Source organism: Aulonocara sp. 'chitande type north' Nkhata Bay, linkage group LG14, assembly GCF_057382095.1.
Source record: "Aulonocara sp. 'chitande type north' Nkhata Bay isolate Kocher_YH1m ecotype deep benthic linkage group LG14, A_spYH_male_GT1.1, whole genome shotgun sequence".
NCBI classification, from domain to species: Eukaryota; Metazoa; Chordata; class Actinopteri; order Cichliformes; family Cichlidae; genus Aulonocara; species Aulonocara sp. 'chitande type north' Nkhata Bay.
This window is the reverse complement of record NC_141357.1, coordinates 35,365,668-35,388,861: the sequence shown is the minus strand read 5'-3', so window position 1 is coordinate 35,388,861 and position 23,194 is coordinate 35,365,668. Positions and strand designations below refer to the sequence as shown.

At 41.5% G+C, this 23,194-nt stretch overlaps 1 protein-coding gene across 6 annotated transcripts in view; it reads right to left on the bottom strand.

The window, feature by feature from the left end:
* The window catches only part of sptbn4b (spectrin, beta, non-erythrocytic 4b), a 95,226-nt gene that overhangs the window by 63,327 nt on the left and 8,705 nt on the right, over positions 1-23,194 (bottom strand). For 4 of the 6 annotated variants that reach the window (XR_015124744.1, XR_015124745.1, XM_086262326.1 and 1 more), the window contains exons 2-18: positions 16,832-16,989; positions 16,213-16,364; positions 15,466-15,639; positions 8,778-8,869; positions 8,551-8,631; positions 8,229-8,344; positions 7,288-7,400; positions 6,821-7,008; positions 5,123-5,240; positions 4,871-5,029; positions 4,478-4,780; positions 4,099-4,249; positions 3,805-3,941; positions 3,348-3,497; positions 2,520-2,888; positions 2,183-2,397; positions 1,876-2,013 (exon numbers count right to left, since the gene is read on the bottom strand). Coding sequence is in view for 4 of the 6 variants with exons in the window: in XM_086262326.1 (XP_086118452.1) it covers positions 1,876-2,013; positions 2,183-2,397; positions 2,520-2,888; positions 3,348-3,497; positions 3,805-3,941; positions 4,099-4,249; positions 4,478-4,780; positions 4,871-5,029; positions 5,123-5,240; positions 6,821-7,008; positions 7,288-7,400; positions 8,229-8,344; positions 8,551-8,631; positions 8,778-8,869; positions 15,466-15,639; positions 16,213-16,364; positions 16,832-16,976 (2,801 nt within the window). In the remaining 2 variants the exon portion in view is untranslated. Of the gene's footprint in view, positions 1-1,875; positions 2,014-2,182; positions 2,398-2,519; positions 2,889-3,347; positions 3,498-3,804; positions 3,942-4,098; positions 4,250-4,477; positions 4,781-4,870; positions 5,030-5,122; positions 5,241-6,820; positions 7,009-7,287; positions 7,401-8,228; positions 8,345-8,550; positions 8,632-8,777; positions 8,870-15,465; positions 15,640-16,212; positions 16,365-16,831; positions 16,990-22,211; positions 22,388-23,194 lie in introns of those variants that run through there. The other 2 variants (XM_086262324.1, XM_086262325.1) reach the window with 1 other exon arrangement.

Sequence of the window (23,194 nt, the reverse complement as noted above, 5' to 3'; positions counted from 1 at the left end):
CTCTATCCTCCTGTCACAAATCACCCCTGACACACGTCTCCACCCACTCCACCCTGCCTGCACGCTGTTCGTCACCTGCATTGGCTGTTGTGTTGGATAGTTGACCTCAGGTGTTTAAACCTTACTACCTCTACTAAAACTAAATTAAAACAGGTATTGTGACGTGTTTTTTAAATACCATATAATCATTTGTAGTAGTGGTGGTGGTAGTATTTATAAAATGTTATTAGCAAGTGTTAAATGTATGTTATGTTAAATATCAGTACTCTTGCTGACTCTTGTTTGGCTTTTTAACAATTTATAGATATATACCAAACTGTAGATATTACATCAGGAATCGTTTTGAAAGACAGAGGGAGTAAAACTGAGTGAGCTGTAAGCACGATAAACGTCAGGAGATTAGACAACCGTGTGCTTTAGAGAGAGAAATACACCTTGAATTTTCCCTCCTACTGTTATAGACTGATGTTCTTTGTGCCACTTAAGCTGGGTAGAGTCGCACTGTGTTTAATATCATCAAATTAAGTTAATATATTATGCATTTAGGCTTTTACTACTGGAACACAATTCTATTAACCAATACAAGTGAAGGCGGTGAATAAATATGACTGCTTGTATGTTTGTTTTTGAATTTGGGACTCTTGGCCAGCCCCGTCTTAAATGAGGAAGCCAACACAGATGGTCACCCCAAGACCGACTCTCCACGTGCCAAGGTCACCGGACTCACGAACACCCGGCTGTCATGGACTCTGCTGCCAGACATAACTGGTCAATGAAGCGGGCTGAGACATTTAAGCAAAAAAACAAAAACACAATCCTATCTCAGGATCTACGTGGACAGAGATCGGAGGGAGGATGGCTCCAAGTTGCTACGATGTAAGAGCTGCATGTCGCATAATTACGATGAGAAGGCAGGTTCAACTCCCAAAGACGGCAATTTAAAAAAAGCTGTTAACAAACCCCACAACAATTCACACTCTTGGTGTTTCTCTTCTTTCCCTGTGTGTCAGCTGACTTCCCTCCACCTTCCTCTCCACCCACCTACTACGCCCCTCCTCCTGCCTCTGGTAAAATCAGTAAAATCAAGTCATTTTTCAACAGAGAGCAATCAGTTCGCAAGCTGCTCTCCACAAACATGTTTACGCTGTTAGAGCTCATTTTCTGAAGTTTGAACCTTTACTAATAAATATTGTTTGTCACATATGGCAGTGCTACAGTACTACCATGTATGTTATGTACTACAGCGCTGTACTTTGGTAACTGGGGCTGATTTAAATAATGTAACTTTGACCTTATTCCACTCAATCACATTTTATCTTATTTTTAAACGTTGTACTCTCAATGCCTTAGCAATGAAATTGTACACAGAGAAGTCACAGCACTCCAATCCAACCAACCAACAGCCGACACAGGAACTATATTAACTATATTACTAATATAAGGTTCATCTGTGAGTTGGTAGGCACATCTATTTGTTACTGTGGTAAATGATGCAGCTGAGCGTCTATAATGTGAATTCGCATGGCATTTGTTCACTGCTCTGGTGTTATGAGCAGATATGCTGATGTGCTGCCACTAAGTTGTTAATGAAGCTGTGATGTGATACTGACCGTGCATTTTTAAATAGAACTTTCCAGCACTTTAAACAAAGTACTTTCCTATGTATGAAAAACTGCAAACAGGCCTTGACTCACATTAGCAGTATTAGCATGATGATCAGCAGTGGTTGTGTTCCCAGTTTAGGATTTGAGTATTCAGTTACTAACAGATGGATCCAGCCAGTATTACTCATGGTAGCTGTAGTAAAGGTTATAGTACTGAAAACATAATTTGTAATTACTGTTATCACTTCGATTGTTGCTTTTGTTTCAGTACCTAGAGTTGAGGTGGTCCTGACAACCTCTGACCTCTGTAGAAGATGGATGACCTCCATCCAGGAGCTGCTGAACTATCTGATTAACATCCAGGATCCTTCCCATCAGGCTGTTCATCTCCTGGTCCAGGCTCTCAAATCTGCAACATGAGGGTTGTAGTTTTGAACTGCAAAAGTTGGACTCAGCCAATTCTTGGTAACAGTTTAGACAACAAGACAGACACTGACCACCCAGCTAAGCTTTGGTAGGCCTGAGATGGTAAAGCCAACTGCCTTTAGCCATTCTGTCCTCCTTCCCCTCCTCCTCACCTGTGTGCCACGACATCCACATCCTCCAGTTTTTCTGGGATCTCCATCCTTTCCAGCCACTGCTCCTTCTCGTCAATCCACAGCTCGCAGGCGTTGACCTCGCTGAACATGCGGTACACAGCGAGGGCGTCGTGAAGCCACTGCTGTCTGAGCACTGCGATTTCAGCAACCTCTGTGTACAGCTGCTCCACCTCTCCCATACGAACCTGCACCTCCTGCAGAGAGGAGGATGGAAGAGGAGACAGGACGAGATGGTCGGACAAAAAGTTTATTAAATAATAAAGACATGGGAAGTGAAACATCCTTTTTTTTGTTTGATTGTTGCGCCCGTACCCACCTCCTGTTCACGGTACCGCAGGGGCAGCGCCACCATGTGTTTGCGCAGTGCCACTACATGCAAACGATGTTTGTCAATGGCTTCACTGACCCCTCTGTGTTTCTTTAGCAGCGATTGAGTGGAGTACTCATCGTGTCCAAAGTCTTCACTGGACACCAGGCGGTAAGCGTCCTGCAGCCAGGCCACGACGTCGTCCGTCTCTGTGGAGAACTGGAAGAAGTTGAGCGCCTCCTGCAGGTGGCTGAGATGCTGCGCAGCCTGGTCCTCCAGCCTCTTCCACTCGCCTTTAACCTCCATGATGCGCTCCTGGATCCCCGCTGTGCCAAAGCTCTTCTCACTCAGAATCTGCTTCCCTCGCTTCATGGTGTTCTGGATAGGAGGAAAGATATTTGACTCATTTGAAAAATGGCCACTTCTGGCTTGAGAAAACGCTTGATTTGCATGTGGCTGAAAAACAAATAAACCCTAAAGACCAAGAGACCTGGAGACCCTAGATCTAACATATTCATATTGTTCTCTTTCTTGTTTTCATTAAAAAGACCACCTGGTGCTTCAAAGTAAAGTTAACAAAACAAGGAGAACATGAAATTAATATCAACCAATAGCATATAAAAGCTATTGGCTGATATAGCTTTTAATGTGGGCCAGCAGATACATCCTCAAAACGTGAACTCCAAATGTTCTGTTAGGAGAAGTTGGATGGGTCTTTTTTAGATAAACTAAAAGAAATGTATAAATGTAAATGCATAAATTTACTGAAGTCTGTGAAGTTTGGAGAAAAACTCTTACAGCAGTACATTTACCAGGTGCAGAATTGAAAACACGCACCTGCAGCAGTGAGCGGTGAGCCAGCAGTTCCCCAGCCAGAGTCTTGTGCTGTTGCAGTAACCTCAGCACACTGCTCAGGTCCTTCCCGTAGCCCTGAGCTCCCAGGATGGAGCTTTTCTCTCTGATCCAGGCCTCCGACTCTTCCAGCTCCTAATAGGACAAAAGACAAGTTTTAAAGCAGGACAATATTTGTAATGGAAAACTGAACAGGTTTAATGATTGGGTGGGGCGATTGGTGGTGCCTGGCCTGAATCCAGGGTGGGGTCTTTCTGTGTGGAGTTTGCATACTGTCGCCATGTCTGTGTGGGGACTCCTGGTTGCTCCCATAGACATGCATGGGGCATAAAAAATGTTCAAAGCTTTCTGAAGCATCCAAGCTCCTCAGATACTGGCTCCTAGGAATAATCCCGGCAAGTTAATCCCGCCATTTTCCCCACAGCCTGCTGACCCATCTCACCTGAAAGAAGGCCCACAGTTTCCTTGACTCCTCGAGCTCAGCACGTCTTTTAGTTGCCAGGTGTTTCAGCTCCTCCAGACAGGAAGAGACATGGTTGACACGGTTACAGATCACCTGTGGGTCACATGGTTGGTAACCTGTAAAAATGAGACGGCATTAAATTTATTAGAACCGTGAGTCAGACACAGGATATCAACCTACTCACACCAAGCCTTAAATACCAATTTTCCAATCATTGCTAAAGACAAATAAAACACTTTCACTGCAACACAATGTGTGTGTACATGCGTGTACCCTCTATTGTGGTGAACTTGAGTGCAGCAGTGTTGAGCGTCTCTACTCTCTCAGCCTGCACAGTAATATCGGCCTCCTGCAGGCCGTGCTTCTGCAGCAGGTCGTCCACCTCTAGTAGATGTTTCCCAAAGTCCCTCGAGAGCAGCTGGACCTGAAAGGAATGAAGCAACGGGAGGGAAGAAAGGCGAGAGAAATTAATGGAAGAAGAAATGATGAAACCAGGGGTTTCAATAATAAATTTTGATATCTGTGTTTATATACACACATGAAAAATCTGAAGTGTATGTAGGACTCTAGTTACAGAGTTTCTTTTGACCCCAGTACTCGTATTTTAGGTGTAGTGTCCTTTTCATTTTACGTCTCTCACGCTCTCTAGTACCTGCATGTCCTCCATCCAGTCAATCATGTACACCATGTCCTGGAAGGTCTTCTGCAAGGCCAGATTCTTCTCCAGCCGGGTCCTCCTCCCAGCCACCAGCTCCTTCAGCAGACTCCACTGGCCCAGGATATTCTCTTTACGTGCCAAGATACGCCGGATATCATAGTATCCTTCCACCTCCATCTCTGCTGCGAGTTCCACAACCACGCCAATTCTTTCCTCGTATGAGGCTATGTCTGCCTCGATGGCTTCGTGCTTCTTCATCGCTGCCTCGACTGCTGGTAGGTCATAGCCAAAATTGTCCTGAAGTCGAAGGGGAAAACAAAGAAAGTCGTGATCTTAGATTTAATGAAACAAGTACCAGTAATACACTGAGACATTTGTCCCCCCTACCTGCGATACGAGTCTCTGATTCTCATTGAGCCAGGCTTGCCTCATGGTGGTTTTGTGGTCAAAGCGCTGAGCCAACAGCTCAAGCTTCTCCTGGCGAATCAGCTCCTTCCGTAAAGCTACACCTCTCTCGTGCTCTGCCTTCTCCAATCTCTCCCAGGCCTAGAAGATGAATGACAAACTGATTAACAGTGTTGGAGAAAGGATTAAATGTTGTATATAAAATATAAACAACACAGCTTATGGGTGTATGACCTTGTTAATGTCTGAGATGAGCTTCCCATCATTAGGCACATAGGGTTTCTGGTTATTGGCTCTGAGTTTGCTTTGGATGGTGAAGAGAAGGACCTCGAGATTACCCTTCTCCTGAAACCTGGATGAGAAGCAGGAAGCTTTAGTTGGTGGGTCAGTGTCACAGTATCGCAGTCATCTCAGCAAAAAATCACTCAAACAGCACGAAAGCTTGTTGACAGACGTGTTTCTGTCTGTTGTCCAGGGTTGTGCTCATTAATTACTCACAGAGAGTCTACATTTAGTCTGAGAACAGTCTTCTATTAAAATATCCACTAATATGTATGCACATCTGCTTATGTGCCAGTTTCACAAGTCAACAGCTGGCTGTGAGCTGCTTAAGTCACCCAGAGCCTAACAAGGCCTATTGTATCATAGCAAGAGTGTGTGTGTGTGTGTGTGTGTGTGTGTGTGTGTGTGTGTGCGCGTCTGCTCTGTGGGTATCATTGCTGCTGACAGTACACTCTGAGGTGTCATGAGTCTAGCACTCTACACTTTAGTAGGAGTCACATAAAATTACACTACACAGCTACACACATACACAGCAATCTTATTTTTCTCTAATAGGGTGAAACATAAAACGTATATGGTATAAGCACAACAGTATATTTTTCACAAGACTGGCATAAATTAAATGCATTAATTACATTAATAAATAATAAATTACTTAGTAAAGCAGATATAAGCAACTAATTCTGACACTTGAGAAGCTGTAGATTAAGTGTTTTGAATCACAGCTGGTCACACCAGGTTACTGGTAGCGGTCACAAACCGAAGCTTATTTTACTATATGTGATGTGGTACAGTGGTCAGTCGTTTATCGTGGGAGTTATGTTCCAAAAATAGGTGATAGATGAGTAGCAAAGTAGCCAACTTTATTTTTTCCAATTATTATAGATGTTTTAAGACCGTAAAACCCCTCACTACACGCTTTATACACTTTTCTCAGACAGGCATGAACATTTTCACAATTTTCTCTCTTGTTTAAACACTCTCAAAGTTCAAACCTTTTTTTTCTACAAAGTGCAGTATTATAGAATGAAACCAAAGGCTACCGTAGTTGTCTTTGATGGTGCAAAACGTTTCGTCGACATTGTTGCGTTTGTTGGGAGAAACCTTACAAACATACAGTAAAGCACTTCAGAGTCACACTGCTAGCGATCAAAGATTTATGTAAATTTGACAAGCTGAACACATTCTGTACTGTACAGGAGACACGGCACCAGATTGATTGACAATGGTCTACAGCCAATCAGGACGCAGAACACAATGCGCTGTTAAAAAATAAATAAATTAAAAAAAACATGCAAGATTGCACCCAAAAAATCAGTGAAACAGCGAGGCTGCGAAAAGTGAACCGCGTTATAGCAAGCGACCACTGTATTACATATTTACATAATTAGTTGGTGTTGTTCCTCCAGCTGCTTCTTTTTAGTATCACTTTGTTTTCCAGCTTGAAGTTGGCCCCAAGGTTTTGGAGATGCTTTGCTGTCGTCAAATTCTTCCAATTATACCGTTTCTTATGAGTTTAAGACATTTGCAAATCAAATCAAACGTTTTACACAGCGTCACAACTTTTTTGAAATTGGGTTTGTACATGTGGTGTTAAAAAAAATGACAAAATATGTTAATCTGGTATTTTTAAAGAATCATCAAACTTACTTTATGGGCTTCTCTATAGTGCAGTAGGTGGTGAAAGCCTGCAGCTGCTGCTGAACTCCGGTCAGCGAGTTGGCAAACTTCTGGTTGCTGATGACCGCGATGGTCTTCTCTATCCACTCGAGGAGCTCAGATGCCAGAGCGTCATAGCGGTTAACAATCTTCTCTGCCTCAATGCAGTTGTCTAGCACCTGGTTCAGAGAGAAGAAAGTTGCAAGGAGATTCTGAGAGCAAGATTGAGGTATGAGGCTAACAAAAAAAGGCAGGAATAACCAAGAAACCCTTTAAGAATCATAATATTTAAATCCCTCTAAGGTCTGCACGTGCTAGTAAAGTGATATTACAGTGATATTATTTGTTTCAGACTGCCTGCCCTTCATGTTTTAAAGCAATAGTGGCTCATTGATCTCCTCTCTGATGCTGTCAGTATGCAGGTTTTGTAGGCATATTTGGGAGAGCATGTGCGTTACCTTGCCAACGCGCTTCCCCTCCACAATAAGAGCCTTCATCTTAGAGAAGTAGTGGTAATAGGAAACCACGTATGTAATGATGGACTTTTCATCTGGGTTCTCGGTGTTCACATCTGCACAGGAGGGAGGTGATAGAAACGGAAAGATAGAAGAGTTAGCATCACCTTTAAGACCAGCACTCCTTCCTCTTAACATACAAGGATCTGATTGTTTCTCTGTATCTATGAAGCGCCTTGAGGCGACTTTTGTTGTGATTTGGCGCTATATAAATAAAATTGAATTGAATTGAATTGAATTGTTTCTAGTATAGATCAGCACCACGGTCACTCGTCCATAAGATTTGAGAGTCTGAGTAAGTCTGAGTAATGGCTCAAGTCTTATTAATACATCAGATCTGTGCATGTCTCTCCTGCATAATTCTGAGTTCACTGTAAGACGTGACTGAAAACAATGTGTGGGAAAAAACATGCTTTCAGCTGCCATCTCATGGCCTCACCCTTCCACACAACTCACAGAAGGAAAAAAAAAAAAGCTACATACGTTTAAAAAGCTTTTTTATTGCACACTTGGACAAAGTCTGAGCACATTTTCAGCGCCCACACATTTTAGAAGAGTTAAACATTTTAAACTTCCCTTACATAGCCTTTATCCTTGTCTTTTTAATCCATCATAAAAAGATTATAATGGAATGAGTATATGCATTGGCCTTTCTGGTAAAAATTGAACGTTAGTTCTAGTTTTGGGTACTGTTACATGCTTTATGTTTTAAAATCAGTTAACTTATAATGTTTGAAAGAAGCTGTGAGAACCTTTGAAGCGTGAGTTAATCTCACGTCTCCCATTTCTGTGAAAAAGAAAAATGTTGTCTATCTTACTGAGTGCAGCAGGTTTTGCACTGTTTTGGATATTGCAGCATGGAGTGTGGTTTGCATGACTCTCACCCTCAGGGTCCAGGAGTTTCGTGAGGCCCAGGTGCTGCTCAGCGATGTTAAAGGCTTGCTGCAGGTTGTGGGTTGCATTGGATCGTGTCAGCTTGTGGAACTCTATTAGATCAGGTCTGGAGGGCACAACATGAAAAAACAAAAATTTGTGTATGGTTGTGATTTTAAAATTTCATGTCAGTCACACCCGCTTCTCCGTGTTTGTTTAAATGTGTGTGTGAATATTTTTCGTCTTTTTGTTGGTAACGTGTTTGCATCTAAAAAAAAGGACTAAAAACACATACTAACAGTGCTGGTTCTATGCTGTGTACGTGTGTCCTACCTGTGTCTATGTATTAGGGCGTTGAAGGCAAGGCCGTCCCTCCAGCAGGTGGTGAAGTTCTGGATGTTGACCTCAGAGTACCTGCGACATGGAGAAATGCTTTCTAATCTTAAAGAGCTCCAAATTACTCTCACTACATTCTGACTAGATATACAGTATAACACCTAAATGATCATGAAATCTGCAGTTTGAGCTTCTAGTTTCTGTGTTTTTATTTCACTGCTCACCCTGCAGTCTTCATCTGGCACCAAAGCAGCAGCGCATCCTTGGCAGAGCGGGTTTCTCTGTTGTCCTCCGTCTCTATTTTGATCACCTGGATCTGAACAAGAAGAAGACGAACCAAGAGTTTAGTGTTTTCTGTCTGTCCCAGAGACTCATATAAACACGCTGCTGCTTCATTTTTGGAAGTATAGGTTCACCTTAAAGACTCCACGTCCTTAATTTTCTCTTACATGTGCACAGTTGTAATGGTGCATTCTCATATTAAACATGGCCAAAGTTTTCCTATGATGGAAACACTCAGGTCTCTGACAAATGCAGTAATCAGGATATCAGAAGCAGAAAAAAGCAGGTTCAAAGTGATGACAGCCCTGAAGGAGAAGAGCTACAACAGTTTGCCTCACACAGATCTGACAGAGTGCACCAAGGCCCAGTACAAGAATCGTGCAAAGCTACTCTAGCAAAGCCTCACTGAATATTTGTTGCTGTGTTCTGGAGTAGTTCAGTGGGTTGAGCAAGAAATCTATATGCCAAAATACCAGTGCAGGGGCCCAGGTTCAATTCTGCTCCAGGCCATTTTATGTGCATTAACCCTTCTGCACTCTCTTCCTGTCATAGCAAAAAAATACTTCAAACAAATCAGTGCCAGAATTAAGCAAAATGGATTCACTTTAATAAAAGTAAATCAAGCTGTAAACAATCAAAAATGCTTCTGAGTGGCCACCAGTTAACCTGATTACAAACTCAGTGAATGGATGTGCAAAATGTATTGTACTGTATGTGTATTGTAATTGTAGAGGATGAAAGCGTTAATAAAGGAGTTAAATCTGCCTTAAGATAGAGCTGGTTAGCTTATTTCTTGTCCACCTGCAGCTGTACCTCTGATATTTTAAATAAACTTTATGGACACAACTAAGCAGTGAATAAGTAAAATGTGCAAGATGTCAAGTGACAAAGCATGTATGCAAGAAACGAAATGGAGCAAAGGTCTGAGCCCCGACTTTATTCCCGAATGCTGAAAAAGAAACAGCAAAGCAAGAAAAACTACAAGCAAAGGAACAAAGAGAAATATGACATGAGGCGAGGGTTTGGGTGTTAAAAACACACGGCTCTGTGTGCCTCCTGAGGACAACACGCTGGCCGTTACAACGCCTGATGATAGGAGACAGTGACAGCCATTCAACCAATCACATCACAGTGACATGATCCAAGGTAATTGGGGACATGGCACCCTGGAATCAGCTGCTACCCAAGTCATTAGCCGCAACACTGTGCACACACACGCACGCACACACACACACAACCTTTTTAGTGATTTGTCTGTTGTGATGTAAACTGTGTCTCAATAGTCTGCTTTCTTCTCTAAAAAGGTACTAGAAAGTAAGAAAACACTTATTATCTTTAACATTTCATGCTAAAGATAATATGATTTATAAATTCACATTGAATGTATAAAACATTAGAGCCTGACATTAAATATACCTCCAAACTGTGTCAAATATCATCAGTCAATACCTGAATCTGCATATACGGCCTTTTTATGACAGTAAGTTATTATAAAAAAGGTAAAAGATGGTCAATAAGTCTTGGATCAGATACACTGCCAGTGTGTAAGCTAAGCAGAAAAGCACTGCACACAGTACAATGCCACTCAGCCAACCATATACAGCAACACAACTGAAGTGACAGCAAATAATAAGAGTCTGTTATTATTTGCGTATGGCTCTGTAAATACGGTAGCTTTACCTCTTCCTTCGCCTGTCAGTCCTCTCCCTTCTTTACTGCTTTTCCCTCCCTCTCTCTTTCTGCCTGTGTACAGTTACTGCAGTGGTCTGGCTCTACCTGCTGACTGGGCAAAGCAAACTCTCACTTTCACTGCTGGGGAAAAGGCGGAGATGAGGGCAGAAAAAGTGCAAGAGGAAACGATAACTCAAAGCTACCGTGACAACAGAAACCTCAGCTAACCCTGGACCGCTCTCAGGCCTGCTGACGTTACTCTTAGCACCTAAATGTTTGATTAAATCACCTTACTGATGATCTAAAAGGACCTCTGGATTTGAAATCCAAAAACTATTTTGCAACAGAAAAACTCCCAGTGCTACAACTGCTATTTATTCCCTATTTATTTATTTATTTCCTCGCTGTGTCACTTCCTTTCCTCAAATTTCCACATCACAGATTCCTCGTTTCATTCCTACCTCATTTTCCCAGTTAAGTTCACCTGAATACTCCCCAAAAGTTTAAAGTTTAATTAAAGTTTAAACAGAACCTTAATCTTCATCATTTTAATATGAAAATGAAGGATTAAGTTTAGCTTGTTTTCCTTTTTTTCCAAGTTTAAGACTCCATGTGTGTCTGTTTTTCTTATCTTAAAGACACTTGAGTTTAGAAAAGCAAACCTTAAAAGTTCATATTTATTTCCTGCATCTTATTTTGAGGCCACTGATAACGGATGACTTTCTTGGCTTTAAGATAAAAATGAAAATTGAGAAAAGACAGTCAGGAACTTAAAATGTGGGTGTTCTTATTTAAACACGACTAAAAGAAGAGCAATTTTAGAGACATAAATACCGTTTACTTATTACTTTGTAAGTACTGTCAAACTGTTTAATAAATTCATTCATTTTTCATTTTTGCTTCCTGTGAACGTTAAACGTTATTGCTGTGGTTTCTCTGATTTCAGGTTTTTGTCTTTGTTTTGCATTTTTTGCCCCATTGACCTGAAGCAGCTCTTTGTCTGGTTGTCCTACAACTTAAACATGAAGAAGTGTGATAAACTTTACATTATCTTGCAATAACCTTTCTGATTTTATTATTCTAACTGTGACCATAACCATGTGTGAGGTCATCAAGCTCTGAACTTTGATTTCTTCCAAAACGAGATAGTAAAAAAATGTCATGAAACAGTGTGCGATGCTCTTGAGAGCTTTTACTTTGAAAAGACTACAGAGGAATTCAACATAGCCTCTGACTGGATTGTTGTTAGTGAGTTAGGTTGACACATAACTTGTGAGGAAGTGAATCAGACGTACCGTAGCCACTGAGAAAATAACTGTTTCTCTCCTAACATTTTAATTTCAAGTAACATAACAGTTCAATTATTTGCATGCTGTTTTATTTCATTGTTTTATTCATACAGCACTTCATATATTTGTATGCACAGCTGCTCCTGGAAAACGAGGAAGATGTACAAAACAAACCTTTAAAGTCTTTACAAGTTATGATTGTGACTGTATCAAAACTCTTGGACCTAGTTTCTTCAGAAGTGTAGCCTTTTCTTCTGGTTATTGGAGCACAGGTGCTACACCTCAAATATGAAACATGAAGAAATATGTATTTCTAAACCCTGGTTCTCGCCCTGATTTTAATGTGTGTTAATTATTAAGTTCAGGGAACAACCAGCGCTTATTTATCGGAACATCTCTGCTCACCGCTTCCCATCAGCCAGCTATTCTTTCTCTATATGAGTACTTGTCTCATAATTAGACACACACACACACACACACACACACACACACACACACAGCTGAACAACAGTCTTCTGCACTACTCTCCTTTCTCAGCACATGCAAAATTGAGGAGGCCATCGACTGGTGGCTCATGGGAGCAGGAGCACGGGACAACAGCCGAGCTCACGGCTAATGGTGGGAAATCTAGCAGACAGCTAACACTACAGTGGGGCAAAAAAGTATTTAGCCAGCCACCGATTGTGCAAGTTCCCCCACCTAAAATGATGACAGAGGTCAGTAATTTGCACCAGAGGTACACTTCAACTGTGAGAGACAGAATGTGAAAAAAAAATCCATGAATCCACATGGTAGGATTTGTAAAGAATTTATTGGTAAATCAGGGTGGAAAATAAGTATTTGGTCAATAACAAAAATACAACTCAATACTTTGTAACATAACCTTTGTTGGCAATAACAGAGGTCAAACGTTTACTATAGGTCTTTACCAGGTTTGCACACACAGTAGCTGGTATTTTGGCCCACTCCTCCATGCAGATCTTCTCGAGAGCAGTGATGTTTTGGGGCTGTCGCCGAGCAACACGGACTTTCAACTCCCGCCACAGATTTTCTATGGGGTTGAGGTCTGGAGACTGGCTAGGCCACTCCAGGACTTTCAAATGCTTCTTACGGAGCCACTCCTTTGTTGCCCGGGCGGTGTGTTTTGGATCATTGTCATGTTGGAAGACCCAGCCTCGTTTCATCTTCAAAGTTCTCACTGATGGAAGGAGGTTTTGGCTCAAAATCTGCAAGTTCCCCCACTTAAAATGATGACAGAGGTCAGTAATTTGCACCAGAGGTACACTTCAACTGTGAGAGACAGAATGTGAAAAAAAAATCCATGAATCCACATGGTAGGATTTGTAAAGAATTTATTCGTAAATCAGGGTGGAAAATAAGTATTTGGTCACCTCAAACAAGGAAAATCTCTGGCTCTCACAGACCTGTAACGTCTTCTGTAAGAAGCTTTTCTGTCCCCCACTCGTTACCTGTATGAATGGCACCTGTTTGAACTCATCATCTGTATAAAAGACACCTGTCCACAGCCTCAAACAGTCAGACTCCAAACTCCGCCATGGCCAAGACCAAAGAGCTTTCGAAGGACACCAGGAAAAGTATTGTAGACCTGCACCAGACTGGGAAGAGTGAATCTACAATAGGCAAGCAGCTTGGTGTGAACAAATCAACTGTGGGAGCAATCATCAGAAAATGGAAGACATACAAGACCACTGATAATCTCCCTCGATCTGGGGCTCCACGCAAGATCTCATCCCGTGAGGTCAAAATGATCATGAGAACGGTGAGCAAAGATCCCAGAACCACACGGGGGGACCTGGTGAATGACCTGCAGAGAGCTGGGACCAAAGTAACAAAGGTCACCATCAGTAACACACTACAACGGCAGGGAATCAAATCCCGCAGTGCCAGACGTGTTCCGCTGCTGAAGCCAGTGCATGTCCAGGCCCGTCTGAAGTTTGCCAGAGAGCACATGGATGATACAGCAGAGGATTGGGAGAATGTCATGTGGTCAGATGAAACCAAAGTAGAACTTTTTGGTATAAACTCAACGCGTCGTGTTTGGAGGAAGAAGAATACTGAGTTGCATCCCAAGAACACCATACCTACTGTGAAGCATGGGGGTGGAAACATCATGCTATGGGGCTGTTTTTCTGCCAAGGGGACAGGACGACTGATCCGTGTTAAGGACAGAATGAATGGGGCCATGTATCGTGAGATTTTGAGCCAAAACCTCCTTCCATCAGTGAGAACTTTGAAGATGAAACGAGGCTGGGTCTTCCAACATGACAATGATCCAAAACACACCGCCCGGGCAACAAAGGAGTGGCTCCGTAAGAAGCATTTGAAAGTCCTGGAGTGGCCTAGCCAGTCTCCAGACCTCAACCCCATAGAAATCTGTGGCGGGAGTTGAAAGTCCGTGTTGCTCGGCGACAGCCCCAAAACATCACTGCTCTCGAGAAGATCTGCATGGAGGAATGGGCCAAAATACCAGCTACTGTGTGTGCAAACCTGGTAAAGACCTATAGTAAACGTTTGACCTCTGTTATTGCCAACAAAGGTTATGTTACAAAGTATTGAGTTGTATTTTTGTTATTGACCAAATACTTATTTTCCACCCTGATTTACGAATAAATTCTTTACAAATCCTACCATGTGGATTCATGGATTTTTTTTTCACATTCTGTCTCTCACAGTTGAAGTGTACCTCAGGTGCAAATTACTGACCTCTGTCATCATTTTAGGTGGGGGAACTTGCACAATCGGTGGCTGACTAAATACTTTTTTGCCCCACTGTATGTAAACGCTACCAAAAACACAACCATCACGCGGTAATAATCAGCGTACATCAACACACTTATTGATTTCTGTATCTGCAGATTTCTGTATCAGTGAGCTGTCTTGCACACAGTGAACGTTGATCCTCTCTGTCTCATGAGCATGGCCTGCAGAGGGTTGCACACGCTGCAAGATAATTCTATTAGCAGTGCTGGCAAATGTGCTTTGTGGTGGGTAGCCAGGTCTAGCATGACAATACTCAGTCCCAGGAGAAAAGCTGATAGGCGACTGTGCAATGTGAATGTTACAGAGGCATCAGAATAATGTCATGTTAGCAGTGTGAGCCAATGCCACGCTGTAGCACTGAAGCAATATAAAGAGAAGCCATAGATTTCTGCTGTACTTACAGGGAAGAAGGTGATCCTGTATCACTGCTGCTGAGGCCTGGAACCCTGTGTGTGAGTGTGTGCATGTGTGTGGTATGTACATGCCAGAGGGTGTGCGATGAGACAGATGAAAGCCGGCTCAGGTAAGGTAGATAAAACAGTGTGCCCGTGTGTCCTTGCTGAAGAGCAGACTGGAAGGCGACTGCTGCCGGTCAGACACTGAGTGACATTAAGGCTTCATCCACTAAACACGGCTGTCGCACACTGGTGACGCAGCGCATGTGACAGCCTTCCCCAAACCACCAAGAGATAAACGATGCACTGCTGATCACAGCAACTTTGCACAGCAAGTTTCCGCAAAACCAGCATTCAAATATTACATCCGTAAAGAAACACTTCATATCCTGGAATACAATAAAAGCACCTTTTCTCTATACAGTGACAAAGTTGGCTCATCAGATGTCCACACTGCTATAATCTGTCACGATGAATCTGTGTTTTAAATTTACCTGAAAGCGAAGGATGATGGTCCAGATAAGGCCCAGGGTAAGGCGATGGTTTCCATCCACAATGTCATGGGAACCGACGTTTTCCAGGTGAACCCTCTGCTCTTTAAGAAACTGCAGTGCTTTGTCGACGTTCTCCAGGCAGTGGATCCGCATTCGACCTCGTGTGGGCCTCGGCTGTGGCAGGAAGAAGAGTATGAGTACTTTTAATAAGATAACTGTTATTATTGACATACTACATGTGGGACTATAGCAAACATTGTTAAAATAATAACAAAGACAGTCAAAAGGTTGGATTTACTTTTAGAAATGACAGAAGTAAAAACCACTGAGGAGAATCTGGGGATATTTTTAGCACAAGGGCAAGTCCTTTCTTACAAATGCCCCCACTGTGAAATAAAGGAAAACTTAAGGAGACATCATATACCAGGCAAAGTGGTAACTGACTGGTAACAAACAGACAGACAAACAAAGACAGAACTGATTACATGCTCCCTCCTTTCAAGTGGAAAATAACCAGAAAAGGGTTTTCTGCAGAGCCAAAGACCCTGGACACTATGGGTCATAGGATTTTTTTTTTAAATGTTCTAATCTCTGAAGTTTACAGACGCCCTTCAAATTTCTTTATTCAATTTTTTAAAAGTCCGTCAATGAGGGCAAATATTCAGTCAAAATGAAATCAGTCAGGAAGAAACTGACAGAATGAACAAAAATGAAGGATTACAAAACTAAAACCATGACGGCTCCTACCAGCAGCTCTCCACTGAGGACCTCCAGCAGTCTGGTGAGCATGTATCCATCCCTCAGGTCGTTGTAAAGGTCAGATATGCGACAGGACACCCTGGCTAAATGAGAGTTGACCCACTTTGTAAAAGTCTTCTTTTGCACTGCATCTCGTTCATCTGAGGGAAATTAGGAAAGACATTTTAAGTTAAAGGAACAGATACAATAATATCAGCTTTATACAGTATATGTGAAATGATTAGATCGGAATCACTTCAAATGGCCCTGAAAGACCTTTTGTTGCTTTCAGCTGCATGCACGCTCATGCTTGCCCCTTGCCTGACAAAGTCGATCTAATACTTTATGAAATATTTTCTTCAAATACCTAAAATACAAGGTGCACATAATTCACTATTAAACAGTTAAGAGATGAAAAATCTAAAAATATAAAGCACTTTGAAGCAACTGTTGTTGTGACTGGGTGCTATATAAATTACATTTTATTAAATTGCATTTGATTAATTGTTTAAAAATGCCCTGAAAGTAGGTATTATTCATTTTGTATATGAACAGATAATACGGTCAAATGTCTGCATTTGTGTAAATGTGAGTAAGCATGTGCACTGATCTGCTTGTGACCTCTGACCTGCCAGGGCCTTGATGCGGGAGCACTCGAACAGTTTGGAGCTGGTACACTCTGTCTCCCAGAAGCCAGAGCCGATTGGTCGGTTGTTGTTGTTAAGCTGGCGCTGGGCTTCCGCGTTGTCCAGGTCTGGAGAGGCATTAGCCATCGCGCCCGACGCCCTGCGAAAAATCAAATGCTGTCATAATATCTGATATCAACCTGTGTGTGAAATAAAGGATGGGATAAAGTCTTCCTGGTAACATATAAAAATGAAATTGGAAAAAATCATCTGTACAGTCATGCTTGATGAAATATGTTTTGAATGAGCCAATATAAATATCAGTGGATTTGCTTTAATGCGCTACTCACATACAAAAATGCATATATATGTATGTGAGCACACTGGCACATGCAGAGGAGAGAAAAAGAAGTGCCATTGCTCCATCCCCACAGGTGAAGAGCCTTTCGCACCTGATAATTAAATTAAATTAAACTAAACTGACTTCACACGTCCTTATTAGATATCTCTTAACCCTTATTCAACCGCACAAGTTTAGCCAGCAAAGAAATTCAGACTCAAAATTCATGGTTTAATAAGGAGACTTCTGCAGAAATAAGGAGTCAATAGGTCCTTTCCTGTTCATGAATGATGCAGTACCTGTCCTTGGCATCAAAGCATTTTACAATAGCAAAGCTTAAAATAGACTTAAAATGATTTGGGCATCTCATCTCTTCAGCCCGTCCCTTTGACAGCTGAAAGCAGGTACATAAAAATAGCTTCTAAACCTCTGCATGAAATCACACTGTGCCGGCTGAGAGTTAAGAAACAGAAACATTCGAAACAACAACAATGAAAAACCTCCTGTTCAATTTTCTGATATTCATCAGCTTCCGCTGCATTCATTTGAAGAGCTCACAGAGATGTTTGATATCAGTTAGAGGCTTCAATTAAAATTAAAATGAAACCTTAACAGTGAGCACTGGATAATGTGGTGTAAATAGTCTGCTTCGAGCAATGCACGGTTCGGTTTGTGGCACTCGTGACAGAATTCAGAGCGCACATTAAAAATCAGCAGACTGGGTGAAAACTTAAACGCGTCTCTGCTAGAACAGCTTGGAGGCTCTGAAATAAAAATGTGGGTTTTTCCAAATTAAGGCACCAAAAAGATGGTACTGTCTGTTTCAGCCTTCTTCATACACACCCTCTTCAAATTTTTTAAATGCTTTCTTTAACATATAAAGGATGTGTCATGCAAAAAAAATAGATGGTACCTCCTGTCTTTTCCTGAATTTGACAGTTTGTTGTTTTCAGTGTGTGTGTGTGTGTGTGTGTGTGTGTGTGTGTGTGTGTGTGTGTGTATACATGTTTAGACATCTTTGTGAGGACACAAAATTGGCATGCTACTATACTTGTGGGGACTAAATGCCCGTCCCCACTGGTTTGAAGGCATTTTTGAGGCTCAAAATGTGGTTTTAGTGTCAGGAGTACAATTAGGTTATGGTTAGGTTTAGGCTGAAGGTTAGAGTTCGCATTGATTTTTAATGGTTAGGCTTAGGGTAGGAACTGGTCAGATGGACTGGTCTGACAATTTCAGAAAGTGCTGAACTGCTGAGATCTTCCCACACAAACCATCTCCACGGAACATGGTTTAAGAAATAGAAAATATCTAATGAGTAGATACCATAGGTCAGAGGCAAATTGCCAGACTACTTCAAGCTTCAAGCTGTCAGGAAGGCAACAATAGCTCAAATAACCACGTGTTACCACCAAGGTATGGAGAAGAGGGACTCTGAACACACAACACACTGACCCTTCAAACTGAACAAGAATCTGAGGCTACAGTTTATACTCACCAAACGATATAAAGAATGTTGCCTGGTCTCCGTTTCTGTGACATTCAGATGGTAGGGCCAGTCTTTAGCACAAACAACATGAAAGGATGGATCCATCCTATCTTGTATCAGCGATTCAGCCTGGTGCTGGTGTGTGGGGATATAATCTTGGCAAACTTTGGGCCCCTTGATACCATCTGAACACGTTTTGTGATCATAGTGTGCCCATCTTCTGCAGGATAGCACACCATGTCACAAAGCTCAAATCATCTTTCACATGACAGTGAGTTCACTGTATGGGCTCTACAGTCAGCTGATCTATGCATCACTGTGCGATGCTATGATGCCGACATGGACCTCAAGTCTTTCAGGAATGTGTCCAGCACCTTACTGAACCTCCACAGTGACGAATTAAGGCTGCTCTTAATTCTTCATGTTATTAAGCACTTGCCAGGTGTACCTAATAAAGTGACCAGGGATTGTACATATCACAACAGGCATTAGAAATATAAAAGCTCGTGTCGGTAATGATGTATAGAGCAGTGCACTGGACATTAAATAAATCATAAATATTTTAGATGCACATTGGGAATCTAATAAGAATTCCCAGGTAAATACAGCATCGTTAGTTTTCTCATGTTCTCACTCTTTGTGTTACACACACGATGAATGGAAAATACATGCAATGGTTTCTCTTGGTGAGGAGCAGATGTGCCTACGGATATAAAAGATGCCATTTGGTGCTCTTCTCCAAGGCTGCTAACAAAGGGGAGGGAGGGGGAAGAATACATGTTTGTTTCCATGGCCCCACTGGGAATCAAACCCACAGCCAACTAGGCTTTTACACATGTGGGTTCAAGGGGAAAGACTGATGATAGAAATGTATTCTCTGTATATTTATCCAGAGGGCTTCTTTTGTCATACACTTATTTCTCTTTAAACTTCTTACAAAGATAGAAAGTGATGTTTAAAAAACTGCTGGCTCATTTTTGTGGCTACATTGTTTCAGTATGGTTGTTTTTTTTAGCAGATACAGCAGTATGTTTGGTGGTCATCCTTCAGCATCCTAAAATCATCGGCCTTTCCAGTGTGCACTCATTAAAACCCCTGTCCTTGAAATGCCTCACAAGATAACACAGAATGAAAAATGTTCTCCCCCCTTTCCCCTCCCAATCCCCTCCCCCATTTCTCCCTATACCCTTCTTTCAACACATAGGAAGAATACACCCAACAGTTACATGCCCTGAATTTGTATTGTTACTTTTTAGTTAATGTTAGTAACACTATACTCACCCATTAAGTTCAATTTATGTGAATGAAGATTTCAAGTAAATAAAAGGTCAAATAAGCATTTGATGTTACTGTTTAGGAAGGTTTCTCTGAAGATTCCTGCCTCAGACTTTTTCCCTTTTCTCTGTAATCTCTTTTTCCTCTCCTCATCTGGCCCCTTTTTCCTGGCCTCCTCCTCCCTCTGCAACAAAAACCCAAGCTCACGGTTGTCACTATACCTAAACCACTGGAAAAACAACATAGCCATATCGAGTAAATGTCAGCGTGCCCTGCAAGACAGAAAGAGAAGAAGTAGCTGTGCACATGCACTTAGCTGTCCTCCCTGGAGAGGATAAATATTATAGAGCTTTCTATCTGGTGATGATGCAGAAAGAGGACTGCAGTGAAATCCAACAAAGTGAAGCCTACAGTAAATCAGATAAATTTATAGGTAACCTGAGTGAATGAAAAGACAACAATACAAAATGTTCTTTTCAATTAACTTTAACCTTTAAATAACAAAATACTAATAGAATTGTTTTGGAAATGTAAAAAAAGAGATAAAATTAAGCCCAACCTTTCAATAGATACATCTTCTCTACTTTATACAGTACATTTTATACAGTACATTTTATTCCTCAACTCATCGTTATCTTAAAAAAAAAAAATACAATTTGTGAGAAATAAAAATCATGAAAATGCTGTATTCTTTGAACATTTGGATACTTCTAATGAAGGATTTGTTTATAATATATTGCCAGGTTTATTCTGTTTTCAAAGAAGAACAAATGAGTCAAATGCATATGTTTACATTTATACTACAATAATTAAACAGTTGGGTTGCAAAGGTCATTCCTACTACAATCCTTCCAAGCTCTTGCATGACTGCTGAATATTAGTGCAAACTGATGGCTCGGGACAAAAGCCTTTTCTTTTTTCTCGACACCAAAGCGCAACCTTTCCTCTTAAACATCCCTAAAACACGGGCTCTCCCTTTACGGCCGCACTAAGAACATCACGCAGCGCTCTATTTTGTGATTAGTTTTCAGATGAGTGGCAGCTGATGGTGTGATCTCAGATGTTGTAAATGAGCTAGCCCCTTGTTTAATGTCCCTAAATCCCTGTACAGTTTTCACTCTAATCCCCCGTGTGGACTAAAGTCACTCGCCAGCATTTTCCTTAAGAACGTGTGAGAGCCACCTTTGAGGTTGGCTGCAGAGTCCCACCATGCTCTGTACTGACTGATATCGCAAGCCATGAAGCCAGCAGGCTCATGTGAATGTTTAGACAGAAACACCCCAGAAAGAACCAGGAGTACTAACATGGGGACCTTCACTGAGAAATATCTGTGGCCAGACTGATGTAATGACTATAAAGCAACAGAAGAGGCCTGCAGGTGAATCGTGTATCTGCAGAAAAGAGGTCCAATGTCTAACGTGTCAATAGTTTATCTTTTGATTGCAGTTTTTACTTAATTTTTGCCCATTTGCAGCATTTAGACTGATCATGAAATCTGCAGGGTTTTTTTTTTTTTAACTGAATTTCAACCAGATTTAATATCAGCCGATATTAGTTCTTTATAGACTTACTGATGTTAGCATTTAAAACAGACAACAATTTGCTTTATTTAGGTAAAGGAAAGAAATAATCTTCAAACATGAGCTCTGGTGTTCCATCAGAAGGCTCTCTGCACCGACACATGTTCGGAGCACCACAAACCAGCAGTCAGCCAGATTAAGTTCTCCACAACTGTGCTGCCACTGTATCTTATTAAGGCTCAGAAGTAACAACACATAACAAATGTTAGCGAGATCTGCTTACGTTTGTGTATTGGATTTTTAAATCACCACACATTAGTATCAGTCTGAAACCCCCCCACTTATATCAGCTAGGCTCTGATTTTAACTCACCTCTATCACCGCATTAGGTACTTTCATGCAATCCAAAAAAATAGTGTTGCTGTTTCTGTTTCATATCTAGCTCGTTTATGACGTAGGCCAAGTTTCTTTCAAAGATGTTTGCTTTCTAAGTGCCTCCTTAGCTTGTGGCAGCATGCTAGCATTAGCCCTCCTGACATATGACCCACTTTGACTGAGGGCTGCTAACATCCACAGTCCAGCTAAAAGCTAAAAGACTTGTAACTTTATAGATACATTTTCTTCACATGGTGGATCATCCAACAAGCTTTCCCCTTTATTAACCTCTTGTTGTGTCTTTCTCTCATAATTCTTACCATTTGATGATGACTAAATGAAGCTGGTTGTGAAAATTATCCTGTATCCAAACTGTGTTAGGTTACCTGTGGTGGACGTTTAAAACCTCTTTAGTTGATGACGACTGCAGGAAAAAACCTGTAACTGTATATTTTTGTAGGGCGATAAAACAAACTGAAATACGGATTAAAGCCGGTGATTGGATTGGAAAAGTTGAACCACAACAAAAGTCCGCATCAGTCAAACTGCAGCCAAAATACATGACTGCTGTATCTGCGCGTGTGTATGTGCGCGCGCACGCACGCGTGCCCTCTATTCTCCTTGCCTTGTTCTTTGCCGAACCTCAACCACCTGGTGTCCTAAAATCAATCAAATCAAACACAAGGCTGCTCTGGTGTGTGTGTGTGTGTGTGTGTGTGTGTGTGTGTGTGTTATCACCTTTATTCTAATAATCAGACTCAGCTGTTCAGGAATCAGTCAGCCGTAGGCAGTCACACACACACACACACACTGCTGGCTATCTGTGTTATGCTCTGTTTTGACACACTGAACACAGCCTGCAGGAAAGTTTAAAAAAATGTGACCGCAAACTTTCATCTGTATTCATACTTGTGTAACACTAAATTCATTCTAATATTGGCAACAACAACAACAATAATAATAATAATAATAATAATAATAATAATATCAAACTTCTTTAACATCATTCTGGAAAAACAGTTAATGTCCATGAGATCTTAAGATATTGTGTGATGTGTCTTTGTTGAAGAACCAGGAAAATATGGAAATATATTTGGGGGACATGGTGGATTTTAACTCCCCAAAAAAGCTGAGGTGCCTACTGTGGAGTGTACATGCAAACATACACGTGTTACTACTTGTCCTAAGTCCACAGGCAGCAATCCTGTGCTTCACTTGAATGAGAATCAGAGTCATGTATGATAACGTGACCCGATTCTGTGCTGTCTGCAGGTGTGAATGTGAGCATGAATGGTCATCTGTCTGTTTATGTTAGCCCTGTGATGGACTGGCGACATGTCCAGGGTGTACCCCGCCTCTCATACAGCAA